This window comes from Somniosus microcephalus, chromosome 6 (assembly GCF_052327205.1).
Source record: "Somniosus microcephalus isolate GS21.2 chromosome 6, FLI_Smic_1.0, whole genome shotgun sequence".
Taxonomy (NCBI): Eukaryota; Metazoa; Chordata; class Chondrichthyes; order Squaliformes; family Somniosidae; genus Somniosus; species Somniosus microcephalus.
Window position 1 is genome coordinate 281,533,070 of NC_140992.1, and position 19,929 is coordinate 281,552,998.

General features: G+C 53.5%; 1 protein-coding gene across 2 annotated transcripts in view; it reads left to right on the forward strand.

Annotated features, from left to right (window-relative positions):
* The window catches only part of acsf3 (acyl-CoA synthetase family member 3), a 245,584-nt gene that overhangs the window by 176,375 nt on the left and 49,280 nt on the right, over window positions 1–19,929 (forward strand). For both annotated transcript variants that reach the window (XM_085991957.1, XM_085991958.1), the window contains exon 7: window positions 13,049–13,175. In XM_085991957.1, coding sequence (XP_085848083.1) covers window positions 13,049–13,175 — 127 coding nt within the window. The remainder of the gene's footprint in view (window positions 1–13,048; window positions 13,176–19,929) is intronic.

Below are 19,929 nucleotides of genomic sequence, written 5' to 3' on the forward strand. Positions count from 1 at the left end.
GTGGACCGAGTGCTCCAGGTTCAGTGTGTACGGGTGGACCGAGTGCTCCAGGTTCAGTGTGTACGGGTGGACCGAGTGCTCCAGGTTCAGTGTGTACGGGTGGACCCAGTGCTCCAGGTTCAGTGTGTACGGGTGGACCGGGAGCTCCAGGTTCAGTGTGTACGGGGGGACTGAGTGCTCCAGGTTCAGTGTGTACGGGGGGACCGAGTGCTTCAGGTTCAGTGTGTACGGGGGGACCGGGTGCTCCAGGTTCAGTGTGTACGGGGGGACCGAGTGCTCCAGGTTCAGTGTGTACGGGGGGACCGAGTGCTCCAGGTTCAGTGTGTACGGGGGGACCGGGTGCTCCAGGTTCAGTGTGTACGGGTGGACCGAGTGCTCCAGGTTCAGTGTGTACGGGTGGACCGAGTGCTCCAGGTTCAGTGTGTACGGGGGGACCGAGTGCTCCAGGTTCAGTGTGTACGGGTGGACCGAGTGCTCCAGGTTCAGTGTGTACGGGTGGACCGAGTGCTCCAGGTTCAGTGTGTACGGGGGGACCGAGTGCTCCAGGTTCAGTGTGTGCGGGTGGACCGGGAGCTCCAGGTTCAGTGTGTACGGGTGGACCGGGTGCTCCAGGTTCAGTGTGTACGGGCGGACCGAGTGCTCCAGGTTCAGTGTGTACGGGTGGACCGAGTGCTCCAGGTTCAGTGTGTACGGGTGGACCGAGTGCTCCAGGTTCAGTGTGTACGGGTGGGATGTAGAGCTGTTAAGTCAGCCTGTTAGATTCTGGAATATGAAAACCTGAGGAGGGGAGATAATTTTTTATAATAACGAATGTTGTGGATAGTTAGAATTTCGATCAAACATTCATCTCATTAGACGGTGTAGAAATGAAAGAAAGATTTATATAGTACCTTTGACGTCTGCAGGATATAGCAAATTATTGCAGGCAGTGCATTACTTTTGAGGTATGATCACTAGGTGTGATCACTAGTTGTGATCACTCGGTGTGATCACTCGGTGTGATCACTAGGTATGATCACTAGGTGTGATCACTAGTTGTGATCACTCGGTGTGATCACTCGGTGTGATCACTAGGTATGATCACTAAGGTGTGATCACTCGGTGTGATCACTAGTTGTGATCACTCGGTGTGATCACTAGGTATGATCACTAGGTGTGATCACTAGGTGTGATCACTCGGTGTGATCACTAGGTATGATCACTAGGTGTGATCACTGGGTATGATCACTAGGTGTGATCACTGGGTGTGATCACTAGTTGTGATCACTCGGTGTGATCACTCGGTATGATCACTAGGTGTGATCACTAGGTGTGATCACTAGGTGTGATCACTAGGTGTGATCACTAGGTATGATCACTAGCTGTGATCACTGGGTATGATCACTAGGTGTGATCACTAGGTGTGATCACTAGTTGTGATCACTCGGTGTGATCACTCGGTATGATCACTAGGTGTGATCACTAGGTGTGATCACTAGGTGTGATCACTCGGTATGATCACTAGGTGTGATCACTAGGTATGATCACTAGGTGTGATCACTAGGTGTGATCACTAGGTGTGATCACTAGGTATGATCACTAGCTGTGATCACTGGGTATGATCACTAGGTATGATCACTAGGTATGGAGGCCAATTCGCACACAGCAATGAGATAAATGACCAGTTAATGTGTTTGGGAGATGTTTGTTGAAGGGAATGGCGGCCAGGGCACCGGGAAGCTCCCTGCTCTTCGTCAACTGGTGCTCTCGGTCCTTTTACATCCACCTGAACAGGCAGGCGGGCCCTCAGTTTAACAACAACAACTTGTATTTATATAGTGCCTTTAAAGTAGTAAAATGTCCCAAGGCGCTGCACGGGAGTATTTTAAGACAAAAAAATTGACACCGATCCAGGCAACAGAAGGCATGGCCACCAAAGGTTGAGCGATTATAATCAGGGATCCTCAAGAAGGCAGAATTCGAGGAGCACAGATATCTCGGCGGGGCGGCGGGGGTGTTGTGGGGCTGAAGGAGATTACAGAGATAGGGAGGGGCGAGGACATGGAGGGATTTGAAAACAAGGATGAGAATTTTGAAATCTCATCTGAAAGACTCCCTCAGTGCTACACTAAAGTGTCAGCTGAGACTATGTGCATTGAATAAAGTTATGACTACGGTTCTGTTTTAACTATGGGTCTCCATTATAATGCTGTGATTTTTCTAATGGAGAGGCTGCTGTACCCTGTCAATAAACATTCTCTGATACTATCTGCATTTGGATAAGTTGGAGTTTATTGAGGGTGGATGATCAAAGGCCAGTGAGGGGAATGTTGGAGTAATCGAGTCTGGAGGTGACAAAAGCGAGGAGTGGGTCTGTGTACAGGCACTGTAGTGAGGAGTGACTCTGTGTACAGGCTGTGTAGTGAGGAGTGGCTCTGTGTACAGGTTCTGTGTACAGGGTCTGTAGGGAGGAGCGGGGCTGTGTACAGGGTCTGTAGGGAGGAGCGGGGCTGTGTACAGGGTCTGTAGGGAGGAGCGGGGCTGTGTACAGGGGCTGTGTACAGGGTTTGTAGGGAGGAGCGGGGCTGTGTACAGGGTCTGTAGGGAGGAGTGGGGCTGTGTACAGGGTCAGTAGGGAGGAGCAAGGCTGTGTACAGGGGCTGTGTACAGGGTTTGTAGGGAGGAGTGGGTCTGTGTACAGGGGCTGTAGAGAGGAGTGGGTCTGTGTACAGGGCGTTCCAGAGCCATGTCACGATTCAAAAAGTGACGCGGGCAAGAGGAAGCAGCTGATTGGGTGAGCACAGCCAGGTGAGTATTTATACTACTCTATAGTTTGACAGTTACGGTTAATAGTTTATAAAGTTTAGAAGGTCTTAATTTTTGTAGTTATAGTTTCTGGGGTCTCTGTTGTGTAGAGGGGAGTGCTAGTAAACAAGGGCCCTTGAGTATATCATTTAATTGTAGTGTAATTAGTGGTATTGATTTGATTTAATTTAAATTAATTAAAGGGTAAGTCATGGCAGCACAGCTCGGCCCCGTGGCATGCTCCTCCTGCACTATGTGGGGAATCAGGAACACTTCCTGTATCCCTGATGACCATGTATGCGGGAAGTGTGTCCAGCTGCAGCTACTGGCAGACCGCATTGCTGAGGACGTCGTGCATATCACGTTTAATGAGTTGGTCACACCGCAGGTAAAGGCTGCACAGGCAGGAAGGGAATGGGTGACCGCCAGGCAGAGTAGTAGGCGCAGGCAGGTAGTGCAGGGGTGCCTTGTGGCCATCCCCCTCTCAAACAGATATACCGCTTTGGATACTGTTGGGGGAGACGGCTTATCGGGGGAAGGCAGCAGCAGCCAACTTCCTGGCACCAGGTGTGGTTCTGCTGCACAGGACGGGAGGAAAAAGAGCGGGAGAGCTATAGTGATAGGGGGTTCTATTGTAAGGGGAATAGATAGGCATTTCTGCAGCCGCAAACGAGACTCCAGGATGTTGCCTCCCTGGTGCAAGGGTCAAGGATGTCTCAGAGCGACTGCAGGGCATTCTGGAGGGGGAGGGTGAACAGCCAGTTGTCATGGTGCATATAAGTACCAACGATATAGGTAAAAACTGGGATGAGGTCCTAAAAGCTGAATATAGTGAGTTAGGAGGTAAATTAAAAAATAGGACCTCAAAGGTAGTCTCTCTCTTAGGCAGTCCCTCGGAACCAAGGATGACTTGCTTCCACATTAAAAATGAGTTCTCAGGTGAGTGATGAGTCCAACGCGGGACCTACAGTCTCTGTCACAGGTGGGGCAGATGGTTGTTGAAGGGGCGGGTGGTTGGGGTGCTTGGGTTGACGTGCGCTCCTTGCGCTTGGCTTCCGCTTGCTCCCAGCAAAGGGACTCGAGGTGTTTGGCACCTTCCCGGATGCTTCTCCTCCACTTTGTGCGGTCTTGGGCCAGGGATTCCCAGGTGTCGGTGGGGATGTTACACTTTTTCAAGAAGGCTTTGAGGGTGCCCTTGAAGCGTTTCCTCTGCCCACCTGGGGCTCTCTTGCCGTGCCAGAGCTCCGAGTAGAGCGCTTGTTTTGGATTCTCGTATCGGGCATGTGGACAATGTGGCCCATCCATCGGAGCTGATTGAGCGTGGTCAAAGCTTCGATGCTGTGGATGTTGGCCTGAGCAAGAACACTGACGTTGGTGCGCCTATCCTGCCAATGGATTTGCAGGATCTTGCGGAGGCAACATTGGTGGTACCTCTCCAGTGCTTTGAGGTGCCTGCTGTCCATGGTCCACGTCTCTGAGGCATACAGCAGGGCGGGTATCACTGCTGCTCTGTAGACCATGAGCTTAGTGCCGGGTTTGAGGTCCTGGTCTTCAAACACTCTCTTCCTCAGGCGACCGAAGGCTGCACTGGCACACTGAAGGCAGTGTTGGACTTCGTCGTCGACGTCTGCCCTTGTTGACAGTAGGCTCCCGAGGTGTGGAAAGTGATCCACGTTATCCAAGGCCTTGTCGTGGATTTTGATAATCGGGGGGCAGTACTATGTGGCGGGTAGTAATCTCAGGATTGCTACGAATGCCACGTGCTAGTCAGAGTAGAAATAGAAGGGTATTTCAGATGAATACGTGGCTAGAGGAATGGTGCAAGGGGAAGGGATTCAAATTCCTGGGACATTGGAACCGGTTCTGGGGGAGGTGGGACCAGTACAAACTGGACGGTTTGCACCTGGGCAGGACCGGGACCGATGTCCTAGGGGGAGTGTTTGCTAGTGCTGTTGGGGAGGGTTTAAACTAAAATGGCAGGTGGTTAGGAACCTGTGCAGGGAGATGGAGGAAAGGGAAGCAAGGATAGAAGCAAAAGACAGGAAGGAGAAAAGCAAAAGTGGCAGTCAGAGAAATCAAGGGTGTAAATCAAACATGGCCACAGTAAATAATAATTCTAAAAGGTCTAACAGTGTTAAAAAAACAAGCCTGAAGGCTTTGTGTCTTAATGCGAGGAGCATTCGTAATAAGGTGGATGAATTAGCTGCGCAAATAGATGTAAACGGATATGATATAATTGGGATTACGGAGACATGGCTCCAGGGTGACCAGGGCTGGGAATTCAACATCCAGGGGTATTCAATAGTCAGGAAAGACAGGCGAAAAGGAGGTGGGGTAGCATTGCTGGTTAAAGAGGAGATTTGTCAGGGTTGCTGTCGCGGGGCCGTGTAGACACGGGGCCGTGCTGTCCGGGCGAGGCTGGTTCTGGACCCAAGTGCAGACAGACGAGGCGAGAAGCAGATATGCAGTCTTAAATAACAGTACTTTACTCGAATCACACAGGTAAACAGTTACAAAACATAGGAGCTCAAGACAAGCTACCACATAGGCAAACGGCTAGTCAAGATAGGAACTCAAGACAAGCTACCATGAGGCAACCGGCTTGTCAAGACTGAGCTCAAGACAAGCTACCACAGGGCAACCGGCTTGTCCAAACTGAACACCTTGTCAAGACTAAGCAACTTGTCAGCACCTTGTCAAGACCGAGAACAAAGGGAAGAACCACAGAACTTAAATACAAGCAAAAACATAACACAGATAAACAGTTATAGACATAGGAGCTCAAGACAAGCAACCACTAAGGCAAACGGCTTGTCAAGACTTAACCCAAGACAAGCTACCCCTAGGCAACCGGCTTGTCAAGGCAAGCTACCACAGGGCAACCGGCTTGTCAAGACTGAGCTCAAGACAAGCTACCACTGGCAACCGGCTTGTCAAAACTGAGCACCTAGTCAAGACTGACTCCCTTATCAGGACTGAGCCCAGAGGGAAGAAACCACAGAACTTAAATACAAGCAAAAACAGGTGAAACCAATAAACCTGATAAAAGGCAGTTAAGTAATAAACACAGGAGAAACTAGTACAATTAACAAAGGGAAACAAACAAGTGAAGGTGCCATCTAGGGGTTACTGAAGGAACTGACCGGCACCCTCACAGATTAACACAATAGTAAGGAAGGATATTAGCTCTGATGATGTGGAATCTGTATGTGTAGAGCTGAGAAATACCAAGGGGCAGAAAATGTTAGTGGGAGTTGTATACAGACTCCCAAACAGTAATGCCGAGGTTGGGGATGGCATTAAACGGGAAATTAGAGATGCGTGCAATAAGGGCACAGCAGTTACCATGGGTGACTTTAATCTACATATAGATTGGGCTAACCAAATTAGTAACAATACCGTGGAGGAGGAATTCCTGGAGTGTATACAGGATGGTTTCCTGGACCAATATGTCGAGGAACCAACTAGAGATCAGGCCATCTTAGACTGGGTATTATGTAATGAGAAAGGATTAATTAACAATCTTGTTGTGCGAGGCCCCTTGGGGAGGAGCGATCATATTATGATAGAATTCTTTATTAAGATGGAGAGTGGAGTATTTGGCTCAGAGACTAGGGTCCTGAATTTAAATAAAGGAAACTATAATGGTATGAGGCGCAAGTTGGCTAGGATGGATTGGGGAACGTTACTTAAAGGGTTGACGGTGGATAGGCAATGGCAAACATTTAAAGATCGCATGGATGAACTACAGAATTTGTTCATCCCTGTTTGGCATAAAAATAAAACAAAACAGGTGACTCAACCGTGGCTAACCAGGGAAATTAGGGATAGCATAAGATCCAAGGAGAGGACATATAAATTGGCCAGAAAAAGCAGCAAACCTGAGGATTGGGAGCAGTTTAGGATTCAGCAAAGGAGTTCAAAGGGATTCATTAAGAGGGGGAAAATAGAATATGAGAGTAAGCTTACAGGGAACATAAAAACTGACTGTAAAAGCTTCTATAGATATGTGAAGAGAAATAGATTGGTGAAGTCAAGCATAGGTCCCTTGCAGTCAGAATCAGGGGAATTTATAATGGGGTACAAAGAAATAGCAGGCCAGTTAAATACATACTTTGGTTCTGTCTTCACAAAGGAGGACACAAATAACCTCCCAGAGATGTCGGGGAACATAGGGTCTAATGAGAGGGAGGAACTGAATGAAATCAGTATTTGTAGGGAAATGGTGTTAGGGAAATTGATGGGATTGAAGGCCGATAAATCCCCAGGGCCTGATAATCTACATCCTAGGGTACTTAAGGAAGTGGCCCTAGAAATAGTAGATGCATTGCTGGTCATCTTCCAAAATTCTATAGACTCTGGAACAGTTCCCATGAACTGGAGGGTAGCTAATGTAACCCCACTATTTAAAAAAGGTGGTAGAGAGAAAACAGGGAGTTATAGACCGGTAAGCCTGGCATTGGTAGTGGGGAAAATGCTAGAGTCCATTATAAAAGATGTAATAGCAGAGCACTTGGAAAACAGTGACAGGATCGGACAAAGTCAACATGGATTTACAAAAGGTAAATCATGCTTGACTAATCTACTGGAAATTTTTGAGGATGTAACTGGTAGAAAAGATAAGGGAGAACCAGTGGATGTGGTGTATTTGGACTTTCAGAAGGCATTCGATAAGGTCCCGCATAAGAGATTAGCGTGCAAAGTTAAAGCACATGGGATTGGGGGTAAGGTACTGACTTGGATAGAGAACTGGTTGGCAGACAGGAAGCAAAGAGTTGGAATAAACGGGTCTTTTTCCGAGTGGCAGGCAGTGACTAGTGGGGTACCACAGGGATCGGTGCTAGGACCCCAGTTATTCACAATATATATTAATGATCTAGACGAGGGAACTAGATGTAATATCTCCAAGTTTGCAGATGACACAAAGCTGGGTGGGCGTGTGTGCTGTGAGGAGGATGCAGAGAAACTCCAGTATGATTTGGACAGGTTGGGTGATTGGGCAAAGCATGGCAGATGCAGTATAATGTGGATAAATGCGAGGTTATCCACTTTTATGGCAAAAACAGGAAGCCAGATTATTATCTGAATGGCAATAGATTGGGAAAAGGGGAAGTGCAACGAGACCTGGGTGTCCTTGTGCACCAGTCGCTGAAGGTAAGCATGCAGGTGCAGCAGACGGTTAAGAAGGCAAATGGTATGTTGGCCTTCATAGCGAGAGGATTCGAGTACAGGAGCAAGGATGTCTTGCTGCAGTTGTACAGGGCCTTGGTGAGACTACACCTTGAGTATTGTATGCAGTTTTGGTTGCCTTATCTGAGGAAGGATGTTCTTGCCATGGAGGGAGTGCAGCGAAGATTCACCAGACTGATACCTGGGATGGCAGGAATGACGTATGAAGAGAAGTTGGGTCGATTGGGCTTGTATTCGCTAGAGTTTAGAAGAATGAGAGGGGATTTCATTGAAACTTATAAAATTCTAACAGGACTAGACAGACTAGATGCAGGAAGGATGTTCCCGATGGCGGGGGAGTCCAGAACCAGGGGTCACAGTCTAAGGATAAGGGGTAAGCCATTTAGGACAGAGATGAGGAGGAATTTCTTCACCCAGAGAGTGCTGAACCTGTGGAATTCTCTACCACAGAAGGCAGTAGAGGCCAATTCATTAGATATATTCAAGAAGGAGTTGGATATATTTCCTAAGGCTAAAGGGATCAAGGGATATGGGGAGAAAGCAGGGACAGGGTACTGAATTTGGATGATCAGCCATGATCTCATTAAATGGCGGAACAGGCTCGAGGGGCCGAATGGCCTACTCCTGCTCCTATGTTTCTATGTCTGTAGGGAGGAGCGGGTCCGTGTACAGGGGCTGTTGGGAGGAGCGGGGCTGTGTACAGGGGCTGTAGGGTGGAGCGGGTCCGTGTACAGGGGCTGTAGGGAGGAGCGGGGCTGTGTACAGTGGCTGTCGGGAGGAGCGGGGCTGTGTACAGGGGCTGTAGGGAGGAGCGGGGCTGTGTACAGGAGCTGTAGGGAGGAGCGGGGCTGTGTACAGGGGCTGTCGGGAGGAGCGGGGCTGTGTACAGGGGCTGTAGGGAGGAGCGGGGCTGTGTACAGGGGCTGTCGGGAGGAGCGGGGCTGTGTACAGGGGCTGTAGGGAGGAGCGGGGCTGTGTACAGGGGCTGTCGGGAGGAGCGGGGCTGTGTACAGGGGCTGTAGGGTGGAGCGGGGCTGTGTACAGGGGCTGTCGGGAGGAGCGGGGCTGTGTACAGGGGCTGTCGGGAGGAGCGGGGCTGTGTACAGGAGCTGTAGGGAGGAGCGGGGCTGTAGGGAGGAGCGGGGCTGTAGGGAGGAGCGGGGCTGTGTACAGGGGCTGTAGGGAGGAGCGGGTCTGTGTACAGGGGCTGTAGGGAGGAGCGGGGCTGTGTACAGGGGCTGTAGGGTGGAGCGGGGCTGTGTACAGGGTCTGTAGGGAGGAGCGGGGCTGTGTACAGGGGCTGTAGGGAGGAGCGGGGCTGTGTACAGGGGCTGTCGGGAGGAGCGGGGCTGTGTACAGGGGCTGTAGGGAGGAGTGGGGCTATGTACAGGGTCTGTAGGGAGGAGCGGGGCTGTAGGGAGGAGCGGGGCTGTAGGGAGGAGCGGGGCTGTGTACAGGAGCTGTAGGGAGGAGCGGGTCTGTACGGAGGAGCGGGGCTGTGTACAGGGGCTGTAGGGAGGAACGGGGCTGTGTACAGGGGCTGTACGGAGGAGCAGGTCTGTGTACAGGGGCTGTACGGAGGAGCGGGGCTGTGTACAGGGGCTGTAGGGAGGAGCGGGGCTGTGTACAGGAGCTGTCGGGAGGAGCGGGTCTGTAGGGAGGAGCGGGGCTGTGTACAGGAGCTGTAGGAAGGAGCAGGGCTGTGCACAGGAGCTGTAGGGAGGAGCGGGGCTGTACGGAGGAGCGGGGCTGTGTACAGGGGCTGTAGGGAGGAGCAGGGCTGTGTACAGGAGCTGTAGGGAGGAGCGGGGCTGTACGGAGGAGCGGGGCTGTGTACAGGGGCTGTAGGGAGGAGCGGGGCTGTGTACAGGAGCTGTAGGGAGGAGCGGGTCTGTAGGGAGGAGCGGGGCTGTAGGGAGGAGCGGGTCTGTGTACAGGAGCTGTAGGAAGGAGCAGGGCTGTAGGGAGGAGCGGGTCTGTAGGGAGGAGCGGGTCTGTAGGGAGGAGCGGGGCTGTAGGGAGGAGCGGGGCTGTAGGGAGGAGCGGGGCTGTAGGGAGGAGCGGGGCTGTGTACAGGAGCTGTAGGGAGGAGCGGGGCTGTACGGAGGAGCGGGGCTGTGTACAGGGTCTGTAGGGTGGAGCGGGACTGTGTACAGGGGCTGTAGGGAGGAGCGGGTCTGTAGGGAGGAGCGGGGCTGTACGGAGGAGCGGGGCTGTGTACAGGGTCTGTAGGGAGGAGCGGGTCTGTAGGGAGGAGCGGGTCTGTGTACAGGGGCTGTAGGGAGGAGCGGGTCTGTAGGGAGGAGCGGGTCTGTGTACAGGAGCTGGAGGAAGGAGCAGGGCTGTGTACAGGAGCTGTAGGGTGGAGCGGGTCTGTAGGGAGGAGCGGGGCTGTACGGAGGAGCGGGGCTGTGTACAGGGTCTGTAGGGTGGAGCGGGGCTGTGTACAGGGGCTGTAGGGAGGAGCGGGGCTGTGTACAGGGGCTGTAGGGTGGAGCGGGGCTGTGTACAGGGGCTGTAGGGAGGAGCGGGGCTGTGTACAGGGGCTGTAGGGAGGAGCGGGGCTGTGTACAGGGGCTGTAGGGTGGAGCGGGGCTGTGTACAGGAGTTGTAGGGAGGAGCGGGGCTGTGTACAGGGTCTGTAGGGAGGAGTGGGTCTGTGTACAGGGTCTGTAGGGTGGAGCGGGGCTGTGTACAGGAGTTGTAGGGAGGAGCGGGGCTGTGTACAGGGTCTGTAGGGTGGAGCGGGGCTGTGTACAGGGTCTGTAGGGTGGAGTGGGTCTGTAGGGTGGAGCGGGGCTGTGTACAGGGTCTGTAGGGAGGAGTGGGTCTGTAGGGAGGAGCGGGGCTGTGTACAGGGTCTGTAGGGAGGAGCGGGGCTGTGTACAGGGTCTGTAGGGAGGAGTGGGTCTGTAGGGAGGAGCGGGGCTGTGTACAGGGTCTGTAGGGAGGAGTGGGTCTGTAGGGAGGAGCGGGGCTGTAGGGAGGAGCGGGGCTGTGTACAGGGGCTGTAGGGAGGAGCGGGGCTGTAGGGAGGAGCGGGGCTGTGTACAGGGTCTGTAGGGAGGAGCGGGGCTGTGTACAGGGTCTGTAGGGTGGAGCGGGGCTGTGTACAGGGTCTGTAGGGAGGAGTGGGTCTGTAGGGAGGAGCGGGGCTGTGTACAGGGGCTGTAGGGTGGAGCGGGGCTGTGTACAGGGTCTGTAGGGTGGAGCGGGGCTGTGTACAGGGTCTGTAGGGTGGAGCGGGGCTGTGTACAGGGTCTGTAGGGAGGAGTGGGTCTGTAGGGAGGAGCGGGGCTGTGTACAGGGTCTGTAGGGTGGAGCGGGGCTGTGTACAGGGTCTGTAGGGAGGAGTGGGTCTGTAGGGAGGAGCGGGGCTGTGTACAGGGGCTGTAGGGTGGAGCGGGGCTGTGTACAGGGGCTGTAGGGAGGAGCGGGGCTGTGTACAGGGGCTGTAGGGTGGAGCGGGGCTGTGTACAGGGGCTGTAGGGTGGAGCGGGGCTGTGTACAGGGGCTGTAGGGAGGAGCGGGGCTGTGTACAGGGTCTGTAGGGTGGAGCGGGGCTGTGTACAGGGTCTGTAGGGAGGAGTGGGTCTGTAGGGAGGAGCGGGGCTGTGTACAGGGGCTGTAGGGAGGAGCGGGGCTGTGTACAGGGGCTGTAGGGTGGAGCGGGGCTGTGTACAGGGGCTGTAGGGAGGAGTGGGGCTGTGTACAGGGGCTGTAGGGTGGAGCGGGGCTGTGTACAGGGGCTGTAGGGTGGAGCGGGGCTGTGTACAGGTGCTGTTGTAAAGACTGATCTCAATGAGCTGGATGCCCTTTCCTAGACATGACTGGAGTGTTATTCCTATTTTATGTAAATGAGTTCCTAAAATGGTTTGGTGGTAAGGGTGTGTAATTCTGCACCATCTGTACCTGTAGCGGAGGAGCTGTTAAAAGGCCCACAGTGTGACTGTGTTAGAATGTGCTGCAAATGATTTCCTACTTACAGAGAGAGCTGAACACTCCAGCTGCCAGCAACACATTCATCAAATCAGAATTCAGCTGTCCCACTTTAATTTAGCTCTGAGATGTTTTCTATTGACTGGAACAGCAGTGGTTCGAAACACCTGCTTCACTTCGGAACGGCTTCAGATCCGTTCCAACCCCACAGCAAAGTGGAGTCAGTGACCAGAATATCACAGCATGAGGTGCAGTGGTGACCCCAGCAGCAGCGTGAAGGTGGCAGTGGGGCACAATGATTGAAAGAGTTTCACAGATGTGTAATTTTGTGATATGATTACAGTGGAAGGTTGTAAGCAGGAGAGGTCCCCTGGGGGCCAGGTCATCCCTTTATCCAACCATCTCCTATCAACAAACACTGCAATGTATGCAGAGAAAATGAGTGTCTAAGTACAGGCTCTGTTTGCTTTATTCAATCCCCTTCTCCGCAATGTCTGTGTTAATGCTCTCCAGCCAGGGATTCTGACCTACATTGACTCCAGGTCCGTCAAGGCCTCAGATTTAAAATTCTCATCCTTGTGTTCAAATCCCTCCATGGCCTCACCCCTCCCTATCTCTGTAATCTCCTCCAACCCTACAAACCCCCGTGATACCTGCGCTCCTCTAATTCTGGCCTCTTGCGCATTCCCGATTTTAATCGCTCCACCATTGGTGGCCGTGCCTTCAGCTGCCTAGGCCCTAAGCTCTGGAATTCCCTCCCTAAACCTCTCCGACTCTCTACCTCTCTCTCCTTAAAGACGCTCCTTAAAACCTACCTCTTTGACCAAGCTTTTGGTCACCTGTCCTAATATCTGCTTATGTGGCTCAGTGTCAAACTTTGTTTGATAACGCTCCTGTGAAGTGCCTTGGGACGTTTTACTACGTTAAAGGCGCTATATAAATGTAAGCTGTTGCGATGGACATGCCTCTTACACAGTTCAGGGTTCCTTTTCAGCAGTGACACTAAGTCACACATGATCTAACAACACACTATATGAATGAATTGCCAGCTTTTACCCATCTGCTACTCTATAACTGCCCGAGTGGCACTGAATCCGTGCAGACTTTGAGGTGACACTGTGCTTTGTGTTGATAGGTGAGACCTGGAATGGAAGGCAAGGAGGGAGAACTGCTGGTTAAAGGACCTTCAGTCTTTCAAGAATATTGGAACAGAACAAACGAAACAAAGGAATCATTTACATCGGATGGCTGGTTCAAGACAGGTACTGTGCAGAGCTATCTGACAACTCAACCCTCCCTTTGAGCAGTTCCACTGACATGGATCCTCTGGGCACTCAGAACATGGAAATAAGACTCTGACATTGGGTTTCAGTATCAGCACAGGAGGCAAACATAGTGGCCCCAATTTTCGGCTTGTGTGGGAAATGGTCGGGTTTCCCCGAATGTGGGGTTTCTGATACACATAAAAAAGTGTCAGCCAGCTCCACGCAATTTTCCTTCAAGTGGCCAATTAATTCCCAGCATGTGGGAAGCCTTGCTAATTGTCCAATTCGAGTCAGAAATCCCCACAGTATGATGTCATCATTCGTGGTGCTTTCAAGGTCCATAGCAAGCACTGCATCCTCTGAAGGCTTCCAAACGAACCATACAGGATGGCAGAGGAGCCTGCAGCAGCTGTGGCCAGTGCCAGACTCCGAGCTGCCTCCAAATTCGACGAGGCTTCACTGCAGGCATTATTGGATGGGGTAAGTGCCCACAGGGAGGTCCTCTTCCCTAGGTCAGGGAGGAAGAGGCCTCCCACTGAGACCAATGCTGCATGGATGCAGGTGTCAGAAGATGCCAACTCGCTGGGAGTCACCAGAAGAACCTTGGCATTACATCTCTAACTCCTTCCTTTACTCCCCCACAGTGCCAGCCAGAGTCCCCGTCCTCACTGTGGAGGAGGAAGAGGCTGTGCAGCCAGACTCCTCAGAGGAAGCTCCAACCTCAGAGGGCGCAGCGTCAGCAGAAGTAAGCACACCCAGCACTAGCGCAGACACTCACACCTCGGGGGTGCCTTCAGGACATAGAGTAGTGTTGTCACCTGGTGTTTCACAGCTCACAAGTGAGCCTCAGCAGATTCTGGAGACAGGGACAGCAGTGGAGAGTCCTCGTCGGAGGGCGCAGGGCTCTGCCAGCTCAGCTCAGCTGCGCTGCATGTCGACCCTCTACCTCTGGGTCCATCTGCAAGAGAAGAGGTGATGGATCTCCATGCACAGATGCAGGAGTCTCTGGCAGGTTTTGTCTCCAGGGTCGCTGCGAGTGTGGAGCGAATGGAGGAGTCCATAGCGACCATGAGCAGAGCCTTTGTGGAGTCATTGGCGCATGAACGCATCACCATGGAAAGGTTGGCAACCTCCATGCAGGAGATAACTCGCCAGGGTACGGAAAACATGGTGAGTGCTCATAAGAGAATGACATCTCTTGAGGAGCGTTGGCCATCTGTTGAACAGAGAAACCAGATCTTCATGGAAGTCCTTCTGAGTAGGACTGCCAGTGCAGAAACGGGTCCCCATGGCCCCCTAAAGCGCAGCAAGGTGCTCTCAAGCCACTTCCAAGCGCTGGCCCCTTCTGGCCTGTGCAGCTTCAGGTGAGTGAGCAGCAGCCTGGTGCTCCTGGTGCTCATCCTGCTGTTCCTGGTTCTGCTGCTGCCGCCTCTGCTGTTGGAGATCCTCTAATGCCAGGAAGGGAAGGTACCAAAGGCCTCCCATGCTTCTGGCAGATGCCTCCGTTGAGGGGGCGCTGAGTTAGGGTGGTGAGAGGGGCTTCCCAGGAGCTCACACTGGAGAAGTGTGTGAGGCTCCAACTTTCTACAGCTGTTCCTAAGCCTTCAAAAAGTTCCCCCAAGCCTTCATCAACAAGGTCCTGCAGTCTGCAAATGCTGCCTCTTTAAATCTCTTCAGCCCTCATTGACCTGCAGCTGACAGCAAGCAAGCCAACTGTTTTCACGCCAGCTCTCATCAGCGGGGTTCCCCGCAGGCGTGTTTGATGTGGGGAAAGCCCCAAAGTCGCATCGGCCCCGGAAAATCTACCTCAACAAGGAGATAATTGCTCATTACTGCTCCGACGACCAGTCCCGCCAGCGGCAGCCAGGACTGAGGCGGGTCGCGTAGAAACGGCGGTCCGAAAGTCGGATGGGTTGGGGAATCAGGCGGGGGGGGGGTCCCGACCCGCTTTTTCGCTGATTTTCGGCCCCCGGCCGCCTGGAAAGCCGCCCAACGGCGGCCAGAAAATCGACCCCAGTGTGTCACATATCAAGGATCAGCATGTATCAGAGAGCATTATGGTGTGGGGTATATCAGAGTGTAACAGTGTGGGGTATATCAGTGTTACAGTGCGGGGTGTGGGGTATATCTGTTACAGTGAGGGGTGTGGGGTATATCAGCGTGTTACAGTGTGGGGTGTATCAGAGTGTTACAGTGAGGGGTGTGGGGTATATCAAAGTGTTACAGTGAGGGGTGTGGGGTATATCAGCGTGTTACAGTGAGGGGTATGGGGTATATCAGTGTTACAGTGAGGGGTATGGGGTATATCAGTGTTACAGTAAGGGTTGCGGAGTATATCAGTGTTCCAGTGAGGGTTGCGGAGTATATCAGTGTTACAGTGAGGGGTGTGGGGTATATCAGTGTTACAGTGAGGGTTGCGGAGTATATCAGTGTTACAGTGAGGGGTGTGGGGTATATCAGTGTTACAGTGAGGGTTGCGGAGTATATCAGTGTTCCAGTGAGGGTTGCGGAGTATATCAGTGTTACAGTGAGGGGTGTGGGGTATATCAGTGTTACAGTGAGGGTTGCGGAGTATATCAGTGTTACAGTGAGGGGTGTGGGGTATATCAGTGTTACAGTGAGGGTTGCGGAGTATATCAGTGTTACAGTGAGGGTTGCGGAGTATATCAGTGTTACAGTGAGGGGTGTGGGGTATATCAGTGTTACAGTGAGGGGAGTGGGGTTTATCAGTGTTACAGTGAGGGGTGTGGGGTATATCAGTGTTACAGTGAGGGTTGCAGAGTATATCAGTGTTACAGTGAGGGGTGTGGGGTATATCAGTGTTACAGTGAGGGTTGCGGAGTATATCAGTGTTACAGTGAGGGTTGCGGAGTATATCAGTGTTAAAGTGAGGGGTGTGGGGTATATCGGTGTTACAGTGAGGGTTGCGGAGTATATCAGTGTCACAGTGAGGGGTGTGGGGTGTATCAGAGACTGTACATACACTGTCCTATCGGTGTATCGGGGACCCTCTCCCATACATACACAGTTTCCACTGTGATTGGTATAGTTTCAAGTGTGAGATTTCGTAAGAAGCAGCAGCGGTCAGTAACCGGGAGGCTCAGCCCTGGATAACCTATTTATCTTCCTTTGTTTTGCTATCTCCATCACTGTGTATGCCTCGTTCAGATTCAGCTAAATACAGTAGAAATTAATTCTATTTATGCGTTGCTCTGGTTACACAACACAGAAACCTCAGCTGTCGCTCTGCCCCAAGGTACCAGTCGTGACCTCATTAGTTAATTGACTGTGGGCTGACTGAAGGCATAGATTTCGCTCTGTGCACAAACGACAGTCACATTCCCATTTTCTGTTCTAATGGTGCACTGTGAAGGTACCAAGAGCACAAGGTCAGTTGGTAATATAAGAAGCATCTCATTGATAATGCGCGCACCTCACAGCTTTGTGAGTAAAACACGGCCACACATTACTGCACTCATGTAATCACAGTACTCTCGTCACCCAGTGAGACTGTCCCTCGCTCCCCCATCACCCAGTGAGACTGTACCTCGCCCCTGTCACCCAGTGAGACTGTACCTCGCCCCCCCGTCACCCAGTGAGACTGTACCTCACCCCCGTCACCCAGTGAGACTGTACCTCACCCCCGTCACCCAGCGAGACTGTACCTCACCCCGTCACCCGGTGAGACTGTACCTCACCCCCATCACCCGGTGAGACTGTACCTCACCCTCGTCACCCAATGAGACTGTACCTCGCCCCCCCGTCACCCAGAGAGACTGTACCTCGCCCCCGTCACCCAGTGAGACTGTACCTCGCCCCCGTCACCCGGTGAGACTGTACCTCACCCCCGTCACCCAGTGAGACTGTACCTCGGCCCCGTCACCCAGTGAGACTGTACCTCACCCCCGTCACCCAGTGAGACTGTCCCTCGCCCATCGTCACCCAGTGAGACTGTACCTCACCCCCGGTCACCCAGTGAGACTGTCCCTCACCCCGTCACCCAGTGAGACTGTCCCTCGCCCCCCGTCACCCAGTGAGACTGTACTTCACCCCCGTCACCCAGTGAGACTGTACCTCGGCCCTGTCACCCAGTGAGACTGTACCTCACTCCCGTCACCCAGCGAGACTGTACCTCACCCCCGTCACCCAGTGAGACTGTACCTCACCCCGTCACCCAGTGAGACTGTACCTCACCCCCGTCACCCAGCGAGACTGTACCTCACCCCCGTCAACCGGTGAGACTGTCCCTCACCCCCGTCACCCAGCGAGACTGTACCTCACCCCCATCACCCGGTGAGACTGTACCTCGGCCCCGTCACCCAGTGAGACTGTACCTCACCCCCGTCACCTAGCGAGACTGTACCTCACCCCCATCACCCAGTGAGACTGTACCTCGCCCCCATCACCCGGTGAGACTGTACCTTGCCCCCATCACCCAGCGAGACTGTCCCTCACCCCCGTCACCCAGTGAGACTGTACCTCGCCCCCATCACCCGGTGAGACTGTACCTTGCCCCCATCACCCAGCGAGACTGTCCCTCACCCCCGTCACCCAGTGAGACTGTACCTCGCCCCGTCACCCAGTGAGACTGTACCTCACCCCCGTCGCCCAGTGAGACTGTACCTCACCCCCGTCGCCCAGTGAGACTGTACCTCACCCCCGTCACCTAGCGAGACTGTACCTCACCCCCGTCACCCGGTGAGACTGTACCTTGCCCCCATCACCCAGCGAGACTGTCCCTCACCCCCGTCACCCAGTGAGACTGTACCTCGCCCCGTCACCCAGTGGGACTGTACCTCACCCCTGTCACCCAGCGAGACTGTACCTCACCCCCGTCTGAGACTGTACCTCACCCCCGTCAACCGGTGAGACTGTCCCTCACCCCCGTCGCCCAGTGAGACTGTACCTCACCCCCGTCACCCGGTGAGACTGTACCTCACCCCCGTCACCCAGTGAGACTGTACCTCGGCTCTGTCACCCGGTGAGACTGTACCTCGGCCCCGTCACCCAGTGAGACTGTACCTCGCCCCCGTCACCCAGTGAGACTGTACCTCACCCCCGTCACCCAGTGAGACTGTACCTCGCCCCCGTCACCCAGTGAGACTGTACCTCACCCCCGTCACCCAGTGAGACTGTTCCTCGCCCCCGTCACCCAGTGAGACTGTACCTCGGCCCCGTCACCCGGTGAGACTGTACCTCGCCCCTGTCACCCAGTGAGACTGTACCTCACCCCCGTCACCCGGTGAGACTGTACCTCGGCCCCGTCACCCGGTGAGACTGTACCTCGGCCCCGTCACCCGGTGAGACTGTACCTCACCCCCGTCACCCGGTGAGACTGTACCTCGGCCCCGTCACCCAGTGAGACTGTACCTCGGCCCCGTCACCCGGTGAGACTGTACCTCGGCCCCGTCACCCGGTGAGACTGTACCTCGGCCCCGTCACCCGGTGAGACTGTACCTCACCCCCGTCACCCGGCGAGACTGTACCTCGCCCCCGTCACCCAGTGAGACGGGTCGAACCTGAGCTAAGCTTTAAACCCCACATCCTACCTGTGACAAAGACCGCTTACATTGACCTCTGCAATATCACTTACCTTGTTTCTTCCCCCAGCCACCCTGCTGCTATGACCATTACCCATGCCTTTGTTATCTCCAGACTTGATTATTCAAACACTCTCCACCCAATATAAACTCTACCTTGTCCAAACATCTGTTGGACTTTTCCCATCCCATACTAAGTCCTGCTCACCCATCACCACAAAAAGTGACATCGGCACAAGGGAAGGAGCTGATTGGTGAATAGCTGGTGAGTGTATTTTTTTTAATTTTATACATTTATTTCTGCTGGGTTAGTTCTTAGTCTATTAAATAGAGGCATGGCAGGGCAGCTCAGTCCCGTGGAGTGCACATCCTGTGCCATGTGGGAAGTCCTGGACGCTTCGCGTAGCCTAGATGATCACGTGTGGGAAGTATCACCAGCTACAGCAACTTGAGCTTCAGGTTTCGGAGCTTGAGCGGCGGCTGAAGTCACTGCGGTGCATCCGCGAGGCTGAGAGTTACGTGGATAGCTGGTTTCTAGAGGTGGTCACCCCGCAGCTTAAGAGTGTGCAGGCAGAGAGGGAATGGGTGACTGCTAGACAGAAGAGGAGGACCAGGCAGATAGTGCAGGAGTCCCCAGAGAACATCACGCTCTCCAACCAGTATTCTGTTCTGAGTACTGGTGACGGCGATGGTTTCTCTGGGGAGTGCAGCCAGAGCCAAGTCCACGGCACCACGGGTGGCTCAGCGGCGGGGGGGAGGAAAAAGAGTGGAAGAGCAATAGTAGTAGGGGATTCAATAATTAGGGGAGCAGACAGGTGTTTCTGCGGCTGTAGACATGACTCCAGGATGATATGTTGCCTCCTTGGTGCCAGGGTCAAGGATGTCACTGAGCGGCTGTAGGACACTCTGTGGGGGGATGGTGAACAGCCAGAGGTCGTTGTCCATATCGGTATCAGCGACATAGGCAGAAAGAGGGATGAGGTCCTGCAGGCAGAGTTTAGGGAGCTAGGAAAGAGATTAAAAAGCAGGACCTCAAAGGTAGTAATCTCTGGATTACTCCCAGTGCCACGTGCTAGTGAGTACAGGACTAGGAGAATAGAACAGATGAATGCGTGCTGGAGAGATGGTGCAGGAGGGAGGGCTTTAGATTCCTGAGGCATTGGGACCGTTTCTGGGGAAGGTGGGACCTGTACAAGTCGGACGGGTTACAC